Here is a 20,653-nt window from a genome sequence, read left to right on the forward strand (position 1 = left end):
CCCTCTTTTTTCCTGGAAGTCCTGCCTAGCTGTTGGCCATTCATTTCTTTATTAAGCCAACCCTGAAGGTACCTTGGCAAAGATGCATCTTCACAGCAAGAATATGGGTTATCCCATAACAGCAAAATACCTTATATTTTTAATTATAAACTTTTGTATTTTGACTTACAGAAAGATTCATCTTCAAGAGCAATCTGTCACACACCTCAGGGTGGGGAACAGGATTAATAACTATGGTAAGATACTTTGAGAGGATGTGGGTGGGAGAGAGAAATTACTTCTCAAAAGACATAGCTGGAGAAGGGAGCTCTCTCTGGCTGCGGCCAACTGTGCGGATGTGCGATTGCTGTGGACCTTTCCACCACAGAAAGACCTCAAGACAGAGCAGGTCTGCAGTGAACATGAGGAAACAAAGCATATGATTTTACTGATGGGAGATCGACAGCCTTGGAGAAGATACAAAGCGCTAACAGCCAGCAGACCTGCAGAGAACTATTCCTGCTGTCCATAGGAAAGGCAATGGCTGATCAGCTGTTTTCTCATCAAAATCACTGAGAAGATAGATCTTAGGGCATTGAAAAGCAATGATAATTTGTTTCCTTTTGTGCCCTCAGAATTAACTACATTTCCTGTGATTACTAAGAAAATAGAAATTATATACATGTTAGTGTTCTGTAAGAATTTAAGTCTTAGAAATGTTGAGAATATTTTTGCATGAAATGAACTTGAAAAAATAAGTTATGACTTCATCTGCTTGAGCTAGAAAAGTTTAATCTTTGCCTCCATAGATTCTCAGGCTGTGAGAAAGCACAATTTTCAACAGACCACAGACTGAGTGAAGAATCATTCAATTCGATCAGCCTCATCCAGTTGCCTGTTTGCTTAAGATAAGAGTTCGATGGTGGTTGACTTTGAATAGATTAAAAAGCTTATCACCAGGTGATGAGATTTAAGGTTGGCTCCTGCTAAAAATTGGGGTTATGTATTTCTAAACTTTTCCAGCTCTGTGGTTGATTAGTTAAAGTTAAAGCTATTAATCCACACAGGAAAAGCTTTGTAACTTCTAAGAGACAAAAGGAGCATCTCTTCATTGCTACTGAAGGCAATGCAGGCAACAATTTTGAAGTATACTTTCTTTGTAAAAAAAAAAAAAAAAGAGAGAGAGAGAGAGCAAAACTGAAACACTTCTGCACTGCAAAGGACACCATTATGTGAGTGAGAAGGCAGCCTGCAAAATGGGAAAAAAAAAGTTACCAGCCATGTATATGACAAAGGATAATTATCTAGAATGACAAAGAACTCAAAAAAATTTAATGCCAAGAAAAGAAATGACTCAATTAAAAATTGGGGCATGGAACTAGACAGACAGTTAACAGAAGAAGGAAATAACTGAGAAGTACTTAACATTTTTCAACATTTTCAGCAATCAAGTAAACATAAATTAAAGTTTCAGTTTTATTTTATCCAGATGAGAATGGGTAAGCATAGAAACACAACTGTTGTACAAGTATTGATCTGGTAACACCTATTTACTCTTGGCAGGAGAGCAAATTCAAAAAGGCATTATGGAAATGAGTGTGGAGGTTCCACAAAACGCTAGATACAGATGTGCCCTGTGATCTTGCTACAACAGAAGGCTCTATATTCTGTTACCGAGATATTTTCTCACCCATATTCATTGTTCAATTCAGAAGAGCCAGAAAATGGAAACACTCTAAATGCCCATTAACTATTGACGAATAATGAAAATATATTACATATACATAATGAAATGGCATTCAACTGTAAAAATGAAGTTCATTGGTAAGTGGATGGAGCTGGAAATATTCATTGTGCGTGACATAACTGAGATCCAAAAAGAAAAATGTCACGTTTTCTCTCAGATATGAATGCTGAAAAGAACATTGTTACCAAATAACAAGACGGTTATCCATGAAAAGTTGCATACATGTAACATTATGTAGACTGAGCATGTTATATTTAGGGATCACATGTATATCTTTATACATATATTCTTGTGAAAATAATTAATTAAAAAATAGCCAATGACGTTGGAAGAGAATCAAAAGAAGTGTGTGAAAACACGGGTGGAAGAGAAAGAGGAAAAGGTAATTATGTTATAATCTCAAAAATAAATGAAATGATGTACATAAATGTGAATGCTCATAGAAGACAAGAAATTAGTAAGGTCACATGGCTGCTAGTTCCAAGTGAAGGAGAATGGAATGTTGGTGGTAGGAAGGGGCAAAGGAGAATAAAGGAGCAGGAAGGGTTAAATGCAGTTGGCAATGGTGAGAAGCACAGGAAAAAGAGTCTGAGAGTTGCTAACACTAAAGCCCTTTGAAAACGTTGTATGAAAACCTACTACTAAAAAACTTCCTAAAATGCGTACGTCACATATGTAAATGTAGTTTGCACCATGTAAACCCTTTTATGGGGTCTCCATGCGCCGTAAACTACCAAGTCAAAAAATCCAGTGCCAGGATTTGGTTACCTTTTTATGAGTCATTGGTCAGTGGGGTCCCAAAGAACTCTCCCCAAATAAACATTATATGCTCTTACTGTTATTCTTTCTACCCTCAAGACAGTGATAGTACGTCTGCATTCCTGAAGACAGAACATAGTTGAGTCACAGAACATGGCGAAATCAAGCTCCTGCTAATCTCAAAGCTTCGTCCCTACCAGCTTGTGTTCCCAGTGCTGGAAAATTCCTTGCCTGCTATCAGGATACAAAGGAAGGCAGTGATCACACCTAAATATTAACATTGAAAGCTGCAATAATGAGTGACCTGGAAAGATGTGCACACTAGTATAATAATGGCATGAATATTATAGGTGTAAGCAACTATTTTGATAGTGTTCAAAGTCTGTTTCACAGGATGAAACTTGTGCCTGGTACTGTAAATTGGGACTAAATGCAGTGGCTTACAAAGTCTTAGGCTCTCTGGGGCACTGCCTAACGTTATTACTGTCTTCTTATCTTTATACACATAGATTATAAAATCTCTGATCCCTTAGCAGAGAAACTCCTTTTTGTAGTAGTCGGTTAGTACACAGACCCACAGTTGGCCAACATGCAGAGACTAAGAGACAGTGGAGTGCTCAGCTCTAAGTAGAACATTCGAAAGACACCTTCTCTTTCCAAGGCCAATGGATCATCATGGGAGAGGGAGCAGAAATATTGTAAGAGACAGAGGCGGTGGATTTCTGGGGAAGAGCATTACTTGTGGCACATTACAGGACCATCGCTGGCATTGCTCACAGTAATTGTAAATGCCTGTGTAACACCTGCACAACGTAAAGCTATTGTGAAGCATGGGCATAAGAGTGATTCATCAAGTCATACCTCTAGCTGATCAATGTGGCAATTAGTAGTGGGGAAGAAGATTCAGCTTTCTTAAGGCATGTGACCCCTGAGCTGCTACGCACACTCCAGTAGATAGTCCTAAAGTCTTGCACATACAGGTAGCAGTAAGGGTTTATAAACAGAGCACATGAAATTGGAAGGAGAAAGACTAGTAGAGGAGAAATTGAAGGGGAAGAAAAGGGAATGATACATTCTGATTTGCTCAGAATACATTGAATGTATGAAATTGTCAAACAATAAAAAAAATCACTAAACCTCCAGTGCTTTCTTAAGGTATTGTGACCCCTGAGCTGCTACCCACACTCCAGTAGATAGTCCTACACTCAGACACGTACAGGTAGCAGTAAGGGTTTATAAGCAGAGCACATTAAAGCAGATTGTAAGGAATAGCAATGGAGATAACCCTCTTCCCCAGGAATGCCATTGCAGTATAAATTATTTGTCCATAAAAACGCACATGAGAATTAATTTACACATAGGAAAAGAATGTTTACTCATTATGAACATATTTAAAGCAGCAATTGAATATTTCATGGTTCACATTTAATATTTCAAAAATTATCTTGTCAAATATGTCATTCTTGTAGGAAGTTCAGCTCGGCAAAGTTGTCATAATTATGTAACCTGTATTCACAGAGTAGGACACTTGTTTAGGTCACAGAAATACAAAAACTGCACATAGAGGAGGTGGTTTTTCCCACGGTAGAGTGCAAACTGTAAAAGTAGAGGAAACTACTACAGGTTTTTGTCCCCGGCCTATGCCCTCGTGTTGTTATTTTACTCACGCCATTGGTTGTGAGCACTTTCTTCAGTAGCTTTATCTTTCTCTGTGTTACAAGGTGAAAACGAAAAGCTTCCAAGGGTGTCTTAAGGAACACATGTATAGTAATAAATGCAACTAAAATTTGGACCTCTGGAAAATATTTTATTGCAGCATATTATATTTTAACATTAAGACTATGGCTACGAGGCTATACTTTTCTTCCCAACTATCTGTTTGTAGATATGTGAAACAACTGTCTATAGTCAAAAATAGGATTCCCCTTCCCCGGTGCCATGACTGTTCATAGTGATAAAAATACTTCAATATGGAGGTGTGAAAAAAGATGTCCTGGAGAAAATGACATACAAAGGACGTCAGATTCAACGGCTTTTGTAAGTCACATGTTTTATCGAGGTAAGAGATGCTAATGTCTTTTCAGGGCTATTCTTTAGAGATGTGCTGACACCGGGTCAATTACAAAGTGAAATTTACACAGAATTTAAGAAAAAATGGTTTATTTTTACAATGCATCATAGAATATAAAAAAATATTTTCCAGTGCATGATCATTTGGTCTTCACACACTTTCATGTGAAAAGAAGCTTTTGATAATCCACATTTTACAGATGAGTAAACACAAAATTGTGGGGTAATATGAATATGCTCCAATTTCTCTTGATGAGTACACCAATTAACAGAGTTTTATTTGAACACTGGTGAAAACACCTCAGCAGTTAGTCAATCTGATAGGACAACTCATAAGTCTCACACAATCTTACAAATGTGCAAAACCACTCCAGTTTCCTTGACTGTTCAGTGGCTAACAGTGCACACTATTTGCAGTGGTTTCACACCCAGAACCATGTATCCATACAACCATGAAAAGATTCCACCCGAATCACTCACTCAGAAGGGGATTTGTCATGTGTCCGTGTTTTCTCACTAATCATAACCATGGAAATAACATATTGTAGAAAATAAGCAGGGTGGCGAGACATAGTCCTGCCCTTCTGACCATCTGTTATTTTTAAGGTCTTATTTCTCCCTTTTTTCAATTCAACTTACTATGAGCCATCTTGCATTCTACTTAGAATATACTGACTTCAGAGAAGTTCCCCTTCATACTTTTCCAAAAATGTACTAAGATCATCACCTTTGAACAAAAGATAAACTCTTTGGTCAGCACCTACTATACTCAGAAACCATATCAACCCCATCTATTCTTTGAACTATATTTTCTGTAACCCTTCGTTACTTACCATCCAACTCAAGTAGGACGTCTTCCAGTCTGTATTTTACCTAATCACTCTACACATAAATGTTTCTCTGCACCTGTTGGTAATGGTCCCCTTTCCTGTCTGCTTAGGAAGTCCTATGGTGTTCCTAAGGAAATTCTGCTATTCTACTCAACTTCTTACTTCTCCATTATCCATTATCATCTATTTGCTTTACAGTCAACCATGTCTTCTTGTTGTACAGAGGATTCGGACCCAGGAAAATCTAACTAGTGGTTCAAGATGGGCCACATGGTAAAAAACAATGTGAATAGTTTTCTTCCGCAGTTCTAAGAAACATTCTCCCACCAATCTCCACCATTATCTTCATCCCCAATGTACTGAAGTAGAGGTTTTGTCGCATAGATTGCACAAACAAAAAAAAAAAGCTAGGAATGCTGAGATAAAGTTAATCTCAAGGGAAAGTGAATAGAGTCCAAGGTTAATAATGTGATATAAAAGGAATGTGTTTATTTCTAATGACTTACACATCATACTTGCTCGTCGGTTTTAATTTTAATTTAGTTTTCAAGTGACTCTCTGCATTAGAAGAGACCCCCAAACAGTTTTGGAAAGTATCATGGCTCACTGGTTAAAGAGAAAAAAAGATGATGGGTACAAAAAGTGAAGATTGTGTGAACATGTGGCCACTGAATAGAAAAGTGACAATGTGAACATGATGGTTGACCAGAATAAGGAACTTTCCTAAATCCTCCAAGAAAATGGCATAAACATGATGATGGTTGCCTTTATTTACTTGTTTTCTAACATAAGGAAATGGAGGTATGTTAGAAGAACTTTTTTTCTCTTTAAGAAAATACCAGAATGCATATAATCTGGTGTCACAAGGAAAATAGTGAATTATGTGCTTGGCATTATTTTTTCTTGTCTTTGTTTCACTGTTGGATTTACTCAAATAATATAATTTAATTAAAAGAACTTTAGTAAAGTCTGAATTCATTAAAAATGAATAGCTGTAATTCTTGATTAAAAGTTGCGTTGGACTTATTGATCTTGATTAATGATAAAAATCACATGCCTTTATTTTTGCCATGTAGTTCTCCAATCCTTAAAGGGAATATAAGAAAAGTCAAATAGATAATGAACTAGTAATTAAGTTCCATTAATTTTATCCTTTACCTATCTAACAAACTCTTGGCTGCATTTTTTTCATCATGCTGTGATAAATAGAAATTGTTTAATTGAGGAAAATACACATAGCCACTCAACCTTCTGCTCAAATTAGACAGGAAAGAAACTCACTATCCACATCATATTCATTTAGGATACAGATCAATTTTAAATAATTCTTTTGTTTAACTCCCCTCCAGTTTTGGGAACTGCTATTATTCAAACTAAATGGTATCAATTACTCCATTATCAAACACCGTTGCATTGTTTGTTGTTGCTTGACAAAGGTGATGTAGACTCAAAATCATATTATTTGACTTTGTTTCAATATATGAGTTTAGGTAAATCCATTCTTGATTTAAATATAAAAGGAGTAAAACTTGTAACATGAGGAAATCTTGAATTCCTGTGGGGAAACATAGAAGCTAACATAAAACTTAAGAGATGTTCAAATGATGTTGAAGGCCAAACTTAAAATATTTATAAGAAGAATTTTTAATCATTTAATGCTCTGAAAATATTTTAATAGAACAAAAAATAATGAAAGATTCAGCATCTCCAGGATGGTGTTGATTTTTATTTAAAGGCCTAGTGACATTGATCTCCAATTATGTTTTCTGCACATTTTAATTATCTGACTAAAATAAGCTGAGAAAAATCAAATATCATGTCTATTTTGTGAAATGATGCATAAAATCTAAATGTGTATAAAAACAGAAAAATTCAGATTCAAAGTCAGAATGTTTGCACTTGAAGAGAAGTAAAAAGCTTAACTCAGGTCTTCATGGGTAGTCTGTGTATAAATAAAAGACCACCAAGATTCTGAAAGGTGAATACAAACACTTGAATCAAAACCAGCAGTTTCGCCAAATTCACATGGTGATGTATTTGAAAACATCTCATTGAATCAATGTAGCTCTTATGCTGCTAGTTTATTTGAATTAGCTTTGAGAATAAAATATTGCTAACTGCTAAGCTTGGTAGTCTTAAACCACTCCTTCCTTTTGTTGTAAGTACCATTTTTGAAGGTTGTCCAAAGGTTAATATTCAAGTGGTAAAGTTTAATGTAGTTATTTAATAGGTAATTTTAATACATCGACAAATTTCAAAATTGGATTGGATTCTCTGAAGGCACATGTAGGGAGCTCAAAATTTACCTTGTAGCTTTCCTCTTTCTTTCTTTCTTTCTTTCTTTCTTTCTTTCTTTCTTTCTTTCTTTCTTTCTTTCTTTCTCTCTTTCTCTCTTTCTTTCTTTCTTTTTTTGATTCTTGCACTTCAAGATTTAGGACTTAGCATTTCTCCTAGGGACAATCACAGGCCTCTAGGACTCTGGACAGTGACATCAGCATCTCATCCCTTGAACAACCAATGCCTGTAGATCATGTGATCAGCATCCAAGGGGAGGCCCATCCTCCAAGAGAAATTATATATCAAAGATATGCTAGTCACCCATTCTTGTTATCATGCTTAATTCAGTTTGATATCTAAAATGGTGTCTGTTGTTCAGTGGATTTGAGGTATTAAATGCATTTAAGCATAGAATAAGCAGACCAGCAACATTTTATAGATCTTTAAAGAACCAGAAAACCTGTAAATTTACTCAACAGGCAAATGGTGATTTATCCATTTATCTTCTTATCTTCATTGTGTAATGAAACACATCATGTCATAGATACCAAATGTGATATTATTCATTCAAAAATATTACTGTCCACTAGGAATTTCTATAGAGCTTAGACAATAAAAAACAAGGTAACTAATTTAAACGATAATCTTGGATGCCAAATTTGAATTAATGAACACAAAGCTACATATGGTAACAAATAAATTGACTAGTCAAACATGAAAAGGTGAATTTTGTCACAAGTGATAGGTGTAAAGTATGCATCCTGCAAAAGAAAGATAGGATTTGTTATTTTGGTGCAGTTTCTTGTTGGACAATTTGTCAACTTACTTCAAAGAAATTATCTTTTCAATATTAATATTATTTTATTTCATGTATACGTATCTTCATGCGATGCTTGTGTGTGTGTGCACATGAGTGCATGCGTGTGTGTGTGCATGCCCACTTGTGTGTGGAGGCTGGAAGTTGACAGAGAGTAGCATGCTCACTCAGTCTTTACAGCGTTTACTAAGAAGGGGTCACTTGGTGAGCTCTCCCATTCAGCTGCTTAATTGGACAAGTGTTTCTCAACCTTCCCAGCTTGGTGACATTTTAATAAAATTGTTCATTTTGTGTTGACTCTCCCCCAAACATAAGATTATTTTTGTTGCTACTTCATAACTGTAATTTTGCTACTGTTATGAATTGTGATGTAAACATTTGTCTTTTCCAACGATATTAGGCAACCCCTGTGAAAAGGTTGTTCAACCGCCAAAGGTATTACGATGCACAAGCAGAGAACCACTGAGTTAGATTGTGTGCCCTGGGAATGCCCTTCTCTCTCTTCAGAGAGCCACTGAGTTAGATTGTGTGCCCTGGGGATGCCCTTCTCTCTCTTCAGAGAGCCAGGATTACACATAAACCACCAGACCCACCTGGCACATATGTCCTTGTGCGGCAAGTACTCTACAAGGCAAGTTGATCACGTTTCCAGTATTCAAGAATTTCTGTATTTCTTTAGTTTTTCTAGAACCGTTTACTTTATTTCCATTTACTTGATATTTTCTTTTGTTTATCTTCTAACACATAAGGAATTGGCCTCCTAATAGGGGCATATGACAAGGAATAGCCACTTAGACCATAAAGCTTGCTCCAGATGCTGGCAGCATTTGTAGTCAACCAGATTATTTTGCTGTTTGAAGGTTCCAATTATTTTATTCTTGAGAATCTGGTTCTTTTGACGAGAATAAGCAGATTTATTATAACTGTAGTTTTCACAATTCATTTTCAAAAACTATGAATCCTTTATTTGAAAAGGTATCCATTCACTGTTTATGGGGGTCATAGAATTCAACAGAACGTAGGTATACTATGAGTTTTAGCTTTTCTTTATGAAACTTATTGTAACCATTAAGCATATAGGCCCATGTGTGTATGGATAAGTAAGAACGGCATAGTGTAGTCATAAAACACTATAATTTTGAAGGATTGATTTACAAAGACTCTTAATATAAAAGGAAAACATATTCATAAGATGATAGAAATCAAATACTAGGGAAGCCTCAATATTAACTTATATCTTGTAATCTAGAGTGTGGGAAGAGTTGATATTAATAAAACATGTGCTCATATAACTCTGCTTTTTATCACAACAGAAGAAAGCATCTCTCTTAACTCAAATTAGAAAATTATTATACATTTTATATATATATTTATATAAAAGTTACAAGTAGCAAGCATATGACACAAAGAAATGGAAGAATAACAGCAATATTTGAGAATGCATGCTTTGTACAATGTGTCTAATAAAGAGGGTATTTTCCCAACCTAAATATCCAGTACTGTCATGCAGGGTATTTTCTCACACTGTCAATTCAGTCATATTGCTAAGTGCTTAATCAAACAAAATTCTTTTGTACGGTATGACTAGTAAAATACCTTATTTCAAAAAAGCATTTATGAAACTTGGTATCTTCCATTGATAAAAGCAAAAAGGAAACCAGGGGTACATAGAAATGATAAGGGGAAGACAGAGAAAGACAGAGTGAGAGAGGGGAGAGATTTGTCTTATTGCAATCTAGATTTTACTCATTGTTTTACTGCATTTAGTTATGATGAAACAACAAGTGTGTATAGTCCACTGGACCTCTAGCTGGTGTTTCCATGATCCACCTTTGCATTTTCCATTGCAGTATGTTCAAAATCACACAAGAATACACTAGTCTCAAGCAGTCTATATAATGAGAACTGTGCACATGTAACACAAGGTTCACCCAGCTTTGTAGCTTTTCTATCAGCTCACACAAGTACAATCATGTAACAATGACTTGAACAACATACAAATAATAGTGAAAGTGATAATTAAAGTAAAGCTTGGGTAATCATAATCAAGAACTAATTTCTTCTTCAAGTTTCCATAAATCTTAGAATGTATTTAAAATCTAAGGAGCACTTGGTGACCAGCAACCAAATCAGGAAATGGACACAGCGTTGTGCAGCAGCAGGGGTGTCTTGCCGGAGGAACAACACAGATCTGTAACTCTTAAGTTTGGGTAAAGGCAGTGGAATGAATTTAGAAATATGTCCACTTTTCACAATGCACTACAGAACTCTCTTTTCACAGTCCCCATGTTTGTATAAATGATTCTCTGGAAATAAAGCATAGTTAAAACATTTTTCCCCAAGGAAAAGATGCAACAAACACACCAGCTTATTAAGGTCATACTGAGCATGGGATGCGTTCTCCTAATTCAAGAACAGTTGATAGGCTCGAAGAGTTTGGAGGAGATTAGCTGTGAAGCAAATTCAATTGGAGAGGAGTTAGAGTAAAATAAACATAGACTGCCAAGTGAAGATGTGAGGCCTCTGTGACTGTTCAGGACAGATAAAATGCACGTGTAGACAACTGAAGGTTATGGGGCCTTTAAAACACAAAACATTCAAATTTTATTTCATAAGATTTGATCAGCATGCCACATTTAATTTTGAAGAGATAAGCTAAATAATCATGCAAAATTAAAAGCACATACATTGTATAAATACTACCAAATACTTGGTGTTATGTTTGAACAGAATATAGCCAAACAATGTCAGCAATTGCAAGTCAAATGCATTCACTTCAGTCACTTTAAGAGTGAAACTTGTTTCATTTTAATTTTTTAAAAGCATAGGTTTCCAAAGCTAGTCTTTGGAAGACAGTTAATTGCTTTCACGATCTTTTTATTACAAAGAAAATATTAGTTTATTCTGTAGTTGAACAATACTTGATTGAAGAATGCTAAAATTCATCATAAAGCCATGTATACTAAGAATAATCACTCCATTATGATTGCATCCATTATACTTCTAAATATGAAATGCCATGAGAATCATAGCTTAAGAAATAAAGGATAAATAAAACATTCTTTAACACACTGCAAGACAGTTGCAACAAAACAGAACAAAACAGACAAGGGGTTGAAGGAGTCAAGGGCGTTTGCTTACCTTGAGTTTGCGTTTTAGACCCTAGTTGTGTTGTACTCAGATTCATGTTTGCTTAGAGACCCAATGAGGCAGAACCTGGAATGTTATGGCTATTTCATTCAACAAAGTAATATTTGCACAAAATATAAATACATATATTTACTTTAAAAGCATACTTAAAGTTAATAAAGCAATGAAAATAGTGGAATTTCATCAGCATGCACAAATATATTAAATCAACTTAGATATTTTAGATTTAATGAAAAAATTCATAAATTCTATGTAATTAGATAAATTATAGTAAACATGAAAAACACAGCATAATTAATCTAGATGTATATTGGAATTTTGAAAATAAATCATTACTAAATCCAAATTTTCTGCCTAAATATTTTTTGCTCATTTTAGAAATATTAACTGTAACGCATGATATTTTATATATGTATAAATGAAAAATGAATAAAATGTCACCAATTTTTTCTATATTTAAATAAAAATTTATAATATTGTCTCATTCAATGTTATAAAATATAACTGTAATCTAAATATTATATTATATGGAGAAAATACACTTTTATTTTCTTACCAAAATAAATAGATTCTATTGCAAAATTATTTATTTTTGAATTAAAAATATTCAGTAAGATAGTATAGTTATCTTGGTAAGGCAACAGTTTTAGAGTATTATTTAATGTCCTAAAATATATTGACCACAGAAATAACTACAACCATGTGGAGGCATATTGGTTGCATAAATCTCTACTCTAAATAAACAAAATATCTTTGGTCTGTGTGCACAGGTGTCATCACACACACATGTACGCTTCATGCACATGTATGGGATATAAAACAGAGAGAACACTAGGAAGAGAAAGAACGGGGAAAGGAGGACACTGGTTTCAACTATCATTCAGTGGGGTAAATGAGCATGAAGACAGACTAGAACACAATGCTGTGGGATCATGTCCGTCTTCAGTTAATGGCTGCCATCAAATATCTATGGATACTGACCGCTGGACGGATTTCTCATGTCTGGATAGCCTGTGGCTTGTGGTGGGCACCTCCTCGATCTCGTCGATGTCACAGGCATCTGCCGCATCTTGCGAGTAGTTGTGTTTCATGACCAGGATGTTCCTTCTGTTCACGGGTGGGATGAGGGGCTTAACTGGCTGGGTGGGTATCTCTGCCAAGATGGAAGCGTCCCTTGTGCTGAGGTTACTGCGGCTGCCTTTTGCGCTGGAGAGTTGGGATCCACAGTGATGGTCATGGATGCATTTGGAAGATGATCTCCGCAGTTTATGGTAATTCTCAAAGTCATCTGCAAAGTCAGCCGTGGCTCCAGTTCCTCTGAGCGTACATAACTCATAATGAGGAGGTTCAAACACCTCCTGGAAAACGGTCTGGTCAAAGTCTGACTTCCTTTGGACGTATTTTTTACGAGGCTGTTTGATCTGTACAATGACAGAAACGATAATAAGGATGATCACAATGCAGGAAGTCACGCCAATGACTGTCCCACTGGTGTTGGTCAGCTGATCCAGCAGGCTGGTTTTCCTCTTTTCTGTAGGTAGGAGAGAGTGAAAACAACAGACAGACAAGAGGAGAAACAACCCACCACACGTTAATATCGCCTTCCAAATGCAAATCCAAAACTTAAAACAAAATGGGCTGAGCATACAACTCTCACAACCCTAAATTGTCACACAACAATGCTTCAAAATAAAAATTCTGTTCTCACAAGGCCTCTATTTTTCATCCATAAAAATGACTATCTTATTGTTCACTTCCTACTTTGAATGCATACCTGTATACATATTTGTATTATGTGTGTACAAATAAATATACCTGCTAAAATTTGCATAATACTTATAAAATGTCATTTTGGAAAGATGTGATAATTTCCTGAACTCTAGTTTATTTTCTCCTCTTAGTCATAAGAGAATCTCTAAATCCCAAACCAGAAATGAATGTTTCTGCCTTTCTTTATTGCTGCTTGACAGGCAAAACTGAAGTTATAGGAACCTCAACATTTTGATACTGAGAATAATTCAAAACACAACCACAGCAGACATTTTGGAATGGAGGCATTAGAACCTGCACATATTTTTCTCAAACAAAAATTATTATAAAAATTGACCAGGAAAACTCTGGTATAATGAAGGTGTGGGCATTTTCCTATCAGTGGATAGCCAGTGGGCATCTATGAGAAAAGAACACAGACATGGCAGAGAGAATGTGCTCAGGAAAGAATATCCTACATGTACAGAAGCTTCAAAGGATAATTGCAGATAGTCGTGCAGAGGTATGAAAGGAATTAATCCATTCTGTAAAAGTAAAATTAAATGTGTGAGAATTCTCCAGGAAGAGTGATCATCTACAGGATTTAAGCAATGACTCTCTCCTTCTTCCAAATCATCTGCTTATTTCAGGCAAGTTGAACATAAAGACACAGGCTCCATCTGCAAAGCCAGAGATGGAGGAATAAAACTTCTGGGAAAAAAATATGCAGAAAAGTGAACATAGCAACAGAAAAGTGTACCAAATAATCAGCCAAAAGCACATAAGGAGAAAAAAGAGAGCATAGAATAACTACTTCTTTTAACCAAAAGTTTAAAACTTTCTATATAAATGATAAAATTCATATTCAAATTCAAAAAGATTCAAGCAGAATAAACATAAAAGACACATTCAGACTTATACTATTAGAAGAGCTTTTGAAAATATGGAGGAAAAGAAAATAAAGAAATCAGCAAAGGGGAAATGATACACCCAAAGAAAGGATCTATACAGATTATGATGTGATTGATGGCCATTGGAGGTCAGAGATGCAAGTGCTCACAGATTAAAAGTACTATAAGCAAAATCAAATTAAAGATCACATAAATAACTCTACACCTAAATTCACTATCTAGTAATATTGCTTTAAAAACTGAAACAAAATAACCATCAAATTTAACTACATTAAAAAATGAATCAATAATTACAGGACTGGCCTTTGACTAATATGACTAATAGGTCCTTGACTGGCACATAAGCAAGCCAGGGCAATGGCAAATGAGAAGGAAGGAAGGAAGGAAGGAAGGAAGGAAGGGAGGGAGGGAGGGAGGGAGGGAGGGAGGGAGGGAGGGAGGGAGGGAGGGAGGAAGCAGGAAAGACAAGAAAGGGAGATGGACATACATAAGTATACATAAAATTCATAAGATTTTTTTTCTTTATACTCAATTTGTTTCTTAAAAAACACAGTGAGCTCTGTGCATCATTTTATTATAGAGCCTACACTTTGTAGAAACATGGTTTCTGGTAACAGTAGTAGAACTGAGTTTTCTGGGAGTGAAACCATTGCTTACACCAAAAGAGGACACATTAGTAAGGAAAATCTCCAAATATAATTCCCTGAAGCAGAGACAACAAGCAGGAAGAGTTTATAGCAAAAGTGCTGATATAGTCTGCCCTTATTGTTTCTATCCTGAGAATAGAATGATACAATGGAATACTTATTACAATGTTCTGTTGAGGTTGTAAGATACATAAGTATAATGTGTAAAATGATGGATGAAATCTGAATAAAATAAAATGTATATACATATACATTACTATTTTTATACATACATACACACAGGGAAAAAATCTATATTTCATTAGAATTGCCAGCCTAAAAAAAAAGAAGAAAATACACTGAAAAGTTAACGTGTGTTGTAAGCCCCTAAGACAACACAGAAAAAATAAATCAAAAAAAATATTGAAAAACACTAAAAAGGAAATGTAACAGTAAAATATATTCTTCTTAGGGTAAAAGAGACTATAAAAGATGAAACGATATGAAACCTATAAAAACAAAACATGACAAACAGTATGAACTCAATATGGAAAATAGAGCATTATAGATTAATGGATTAAGTAACATAATGAAACAACAGAGACAGAATGGATAAAAATTAATATTAAATTATACATCAATAGTAGTAAACATTTCCTATATAGAAAGTAGAATGAGCTAAAGAAAGAAGTGCAGAAAGACATTCAAAGAAAGTAGGATGCAAACAAATATACTTTAAGATAAAAAAAAATGTTCCTAAACCTTTAGATTATCAAATGTTCTAAGGAAGTTTATTTTGGGGATGGTATGAAAACTCATGAATTCAAAGACATGTGAAATGAAAGTTTTACTAATGTAGGTAGAAAATAGGTCATTCAATATTACGTGAAACAGAAAATGATAATATATTCTTTTAGTCCTGCAGAAGATACAGAAAAAGAAAGGACTTATACAATGCTTTATGAGTATACCAGATGTGGAGACATAAAATACTATCCACAGATCAGATGTGTATTCATTTCAAGGACAGATGGAACATTCCTTTAGGCTTTATGATATGCTGAGACAGAGAACCAACCCCAGTAAATTATGAGCTGTCATAAGAAGTAAGCTTTGCTATCACAAGAAGATTAGCTAAGATTTCAAAGATGGTTTTACTTTCTAGAAAAGACACAGTGTGTTTTTATAATAAATTTTCACGATCGTCCTCTTATTTTGATATTTTTATTATATTCTTTTGCATGCAACAAACTAATGTTGATGGCTACCCCCTAACACTAAGGTGTGGGATGATTCAGAAAACATTTAACTTCCTAGCTGTTCACTGGGGGTTCTTTAGATTGAATTCATGACTAACACTAATTATCAAAATAGTCTTCATTGTACAAACTCTCTTACTGACTCATTAGGTCAATGGATACTGAGCAGGTTTTCCCTGCATCGCTTTGCAGAAAGTATTTTGATAGATCATCCTAAAATTTAAGTGGGAATGTGTAGTGATATTTCATTTGTGTTTAATAAATATAGCATGCCGGAAGACCAGAGAGTAAAAGAGTCCGACCAGTCAGCCTTACAGACCATGCAATGGAGACACACACCTTTAATCCTAGTAGCCACACTAGTTTGCCATAGAAACCGGGAAGTAGCGGTACATGCCTTTAATCCCAAAACTAGGCAGAAATATAAGATGGGAGGAGACAGCTCTCACACACACAGTTACATTTCTGATTGAGGAAGAGGTAAGAGCCAGTGGCTGGTTGGTTTTTTGTTGTTGTTGTTTTGTTGTTGTTGTTGTTCTTCAGGTTGAACCCCAATATCTGTCTCTGGATTTTTATTAATTATGTTACAGAAATGTGTTCCTTGTTTATCTGCCTTTGAAATTGGCATTAACATTTGACTCTAATAATGGATTGTTTTTCCATGTTAACTAAACTGGAGCATAACCCAGACAAGTCCTATTTAAATAACAATAGGTTGGTGGTGTGTTGGCCCACAGGGCAAGGATGCTGGGAACTATTTCACAGGGCAGATATGAATAATTTTGAAAAATTTCAATTGAAAACAGAAGTGATCCTTCCAAATATTTTATCTCTATACTATGTGCAAAAAGGTGCACATTGTAAAAAGCTGGAATAAAGAAAAATAAAAGAAATGTAATAAAATATAAAGGTGTCATAGGGGAGTGAGACTCTCAACTGGTGGCTACTCTTCTCTCCCCTTGGCTCTCCAAGTTCTCTTCAGTCTCTTTAGTGAGTGTCCTAAACTGTAAGGAGAGTCACTTTCAGTATGAATGAGGAAATCTCTGGACACACTGAGGAATCAACAGGGAGACTATTTACAAACTGACTATAAGACATACACAAAGACAGACAAAACCACACCCTCTGTTTTGTATGACTGCTGCAGAAACAGCTCCTTTCCACTCTTTTGCTCTGTTTCCATTACCTTTACAGTGGTTTTCATCCCAGGGATACACACAGTTCTGGAGCCCATTGCAGACAAGCGTGTTGTTGATACACATGTTACTGTGGCAGAAGAACGTGTTGCCTTCACAAGGAGCTAAGGGAAGAAAAGAGAGAGAGAGAGAGAGAGAGAGAGAGAGAGAGAGAGAGAGAGAGAGAGAGAGAGAGAGAGAGAACATGAAAAGGAAGAAAGTCATATCTGGTGCCTTTCCTTCATTATGGTCACTGAAAGTGGGACCACAATGGAAGTTAGGATGTGCATTTAATAAGACATGTCACTTGCTTCTCAGAAAGGTTGCCACAATGACCATTACTTTTGGCGAATGGAGGTTGGGCTTACCAGAGGAGACGGAGACTCCATTGTCTCCAGTACATGAGAATTAGAAAAGTTCATGTACTTTCCCTAGGCATTCGCTTGCTTTATGCAGCAATTCTACATGCATAAATTTAAATTTACTATACAAGCCATTAATCAAAAGTGAGTATATTTTTAAATAGGCAAGGAAAGTACTATTAAGAGAAAATATATATTAAACAGAACCCATAACAACACTTTAGCTTATGTAAAAAATAAAAGATATAGAGATCCAGAAGCAACAGAAAATTGATCTTCAAAAACATTAAGAAAATAAGAAAATACATATTCTTTTCATCCTCTGATACAGAAAGACACAGAGAGAAAGAGAATGTCTCTAGTCTGAATGTGATTTGCATAGTCTGGTAACAGCATAACTAATTTCCAGAATACAATGCACATTTAGGTAATGGGAGTGAAAATTAGAACTTCAATGCAGTATGAAATATGAACAGAGAATTAGGAAGACACGATGGGCAGTGAGAGCAAATAACAATGTTCAATGTGATGTTGATAACAGAAAACATATATTTGTATCATTATTATAAAAGTAGAAATGTCTACTTAGTTTGCAGAAATACTGCACAGTGGATTATAATTTACAGAAAGAGTTTAGATCATTTCTTAATCTTTATAATCAGTGTATACCTCATTAAGTTTAATTTTTGTGAATCAGTGTATACCTCATTAAGTTTAATTTTTGTGTGAACTTTTCTAGTTTATTTCTCTTTCGTAGTAGTATTTCTAGGAAAGTGAATATTAAAACCATGCCATGTATCAGATGTTTGAAATCAGTCATTAAATACTTAACGATCGATATTATCTAACACTTTAATCATAATAAACTTTAGATTTTTCAAAACTATGTTTTTCGTATACTTAAGGAAATTAGTTTCTGCAATTTAATATGGTCAGGAAAATATTTTGCATAAGGCAACTAAGGATACTTTCATATATAATAAACTTTTTATGAGGAAATTTACTGAATTATGAAAGCGAGTAGTAAAGCTGAGAGAATAGAGAGAAAATGGAGTGACTGAGAGAGATTGAGGGCCTTTCAGAGGCCCTGGATTCAGTTCCCATCACTCGCCTGGTGGTTCACACATACACGCAACTCCATCCCAGTGATCTTGCTTCCCCCCATATATCCTGGCGGGCATTGGGTACACATAAACTCACCAAAGTACTTACTACAGTGGTTCCACCTGCTCCCTGCTCTGGCTTTCCTAGTATGTTTATTTCCGACACTTGGAATCTATTCTAGGTTCTTTGATAAAGATTAAAATACATGGAATATGATCTGAAAAAGCTATGAAAAACATAGAACCTGTGACAGACCTTTCAAAAGTACTATGCTTAACACTTCATTAGATTAGTGATTTGTGTAAATCTGTTATAATGCAAAATTTAATAATCTGGTATATTCTTGCAAAACCTTTCATTTTAATTTGAAAGTAAATTAAAGTTCCTAATGGCTTTATAGAACAGATATGGTTTTCTACCCAGATAATAAATGTTGTCAAAATTTGTACTCAAAATATAAAAACATTTTCTGCAAATAGATTATAGTGACAGCAAAATGTGTTTGTGGTGTAAAGTGTTATTGATAAGTTGTTCTGGTTTATAGTTATATACCAATTAAAAAACACTTTTAAGATACTTGACTACTGATTCCAAGATAACATCTTAAACCAGGCAGAATGGCTAAGAGTATTTTCCGTTGTACATGATGCAATGTTAATAGTGTGTTGCTAAGAGTGTTCAGATTGATATTTTGAGTAGCAGAGATATGATTCTATCTGTGTCTCCTGCTTCCTAATTGTGAAACTATTAATCCACACATCCTTTCAGTTTTTATATGTGTCTTGCTTTTACTGAGAATGCTATAAATACAGATAAATGTCAAAAAATGTTATCCCAATAGAATGGTTATAGAAAGCACAAGCAAATAAGTAGAATTTTTTTAAAAAAGGTGATAAATGTTATCATGGCTATAAAACAGGTTTATAACATGTTAGTACCTAAACTAAAATTATATTTTGTAAATAGAAAAAGACACCTACAATGGTCTATTAGGACACTGTGGGCTTTGGCCCTGAGAGGAATGATGGTCCTAAGACAAAAGCTCATTGAGTATGAATTGTAGGGCACTCTGATAACTGGCACGGTATACCGACAGGCCACTCCCGAACTGCCAGCATACCTCTTCAAACTTTACCAGTGAGCTGGCCAACGTGATAAGTGCATGCGGCTGTCTTACTGAAAGCTGGACTGAGATAATGGCAAAAACTAAGGTACAAGGTTGAAAAGCTAAAGGTGTTGGCTGGGTTCTTAAACAATGTGACAGAGAAACAGTAAGAAGAAGGTCAAGATGTCAAGGTCATACTTGGCTAAGTAACTTACCTTGTCTCAGAAAATTGATATATGGGGAAACAATATTGCGATATAGAGGGGATACATATTATCAATAGAAGTGGATTAAATGATGAAGGGAAAACAATATTGGGATGTAGAGGGGATACATATTATCAATAGAAGTGGATTAAATGCCCGCCTCACTTGTTAATAGTAAAGTAAGCATTGTTTTTTGAGAGATCTCCAACTTTCACTAAGTAACAATGCTTACTGGACTGTCTTCAAAGCAAGATTTCTGGTTACCTTTATATCTTTAATATATTGCCACAATTTAAGATATCATGTTTCAATTCTAGAAAAAGAACAGCAAAAATAGAACTTATACATATTAAATACAAGACAAATTTAAATTTTTAGCATATATGTGTTCAAATAAAAGTATAGCTTTTTAAAGACCATAGCTTATATGTACATAATTACTTCTGATATTCTGTTTTTTTTTAATATAATTTTTTTTTTATTGAGAATAGGAAAAAAAAGTTTCCGCCTCCTCCCAGCCTCCCATT

At 35.1% G+C, this 20,653-nt stretch overlaps 1 protein-coding gene across 1 annotated transcript in view; it reads right to left on the bottom strand.

Moving 5' to 3' along the window:
• Positions 1–11,539: 11,539 nt before the first annotated feature.
• Positions 11,540–20,653, bottom strand: part of Neto1 (neuropilin and tolloid like 1) — a 96,914-nt gene continuing 87,800 nt past the window's right edge. Inside the window, exons 8-10 of the mRNA XM_050120311.1 lie at positions 17,361–17,474; positions 12,611–13,160; positions 11,540–11,695 (exon numbers count right to left, since the gene is read on the bottom strand). Coding sequence (XP_049976268.1) covers positions 11,635–11,695; positions 12,611–13,160; positions 17,361–17,474 — 725 coding nt within the window. The 3' untranslated portion in view covers positions 11,540–11,634. The remainder of the gene's footprint in view (positions 11,696–12,610; positions 13,161–17,360; positions 17,475–20,653) is intronic.

The sequence above is a fragment of the Alexandromys fortis genome, unplaced genomic scaffold (genome assembly GCF_014885135.2).
Source record: "Alexandromys fortis isolate MF-2015 unplaced genomic scaffold, M_Fortis_MF-2015_v1.1 scaffold_179, whole genome shotgun sequence".
NCBI classification, from domain to species: domain Eukaryota; kingdom Metazoa; phylum Chordata; class Mammalia; order Rodentia; family Cricetidae; genus Alexandromys; species Alexandromys fortis.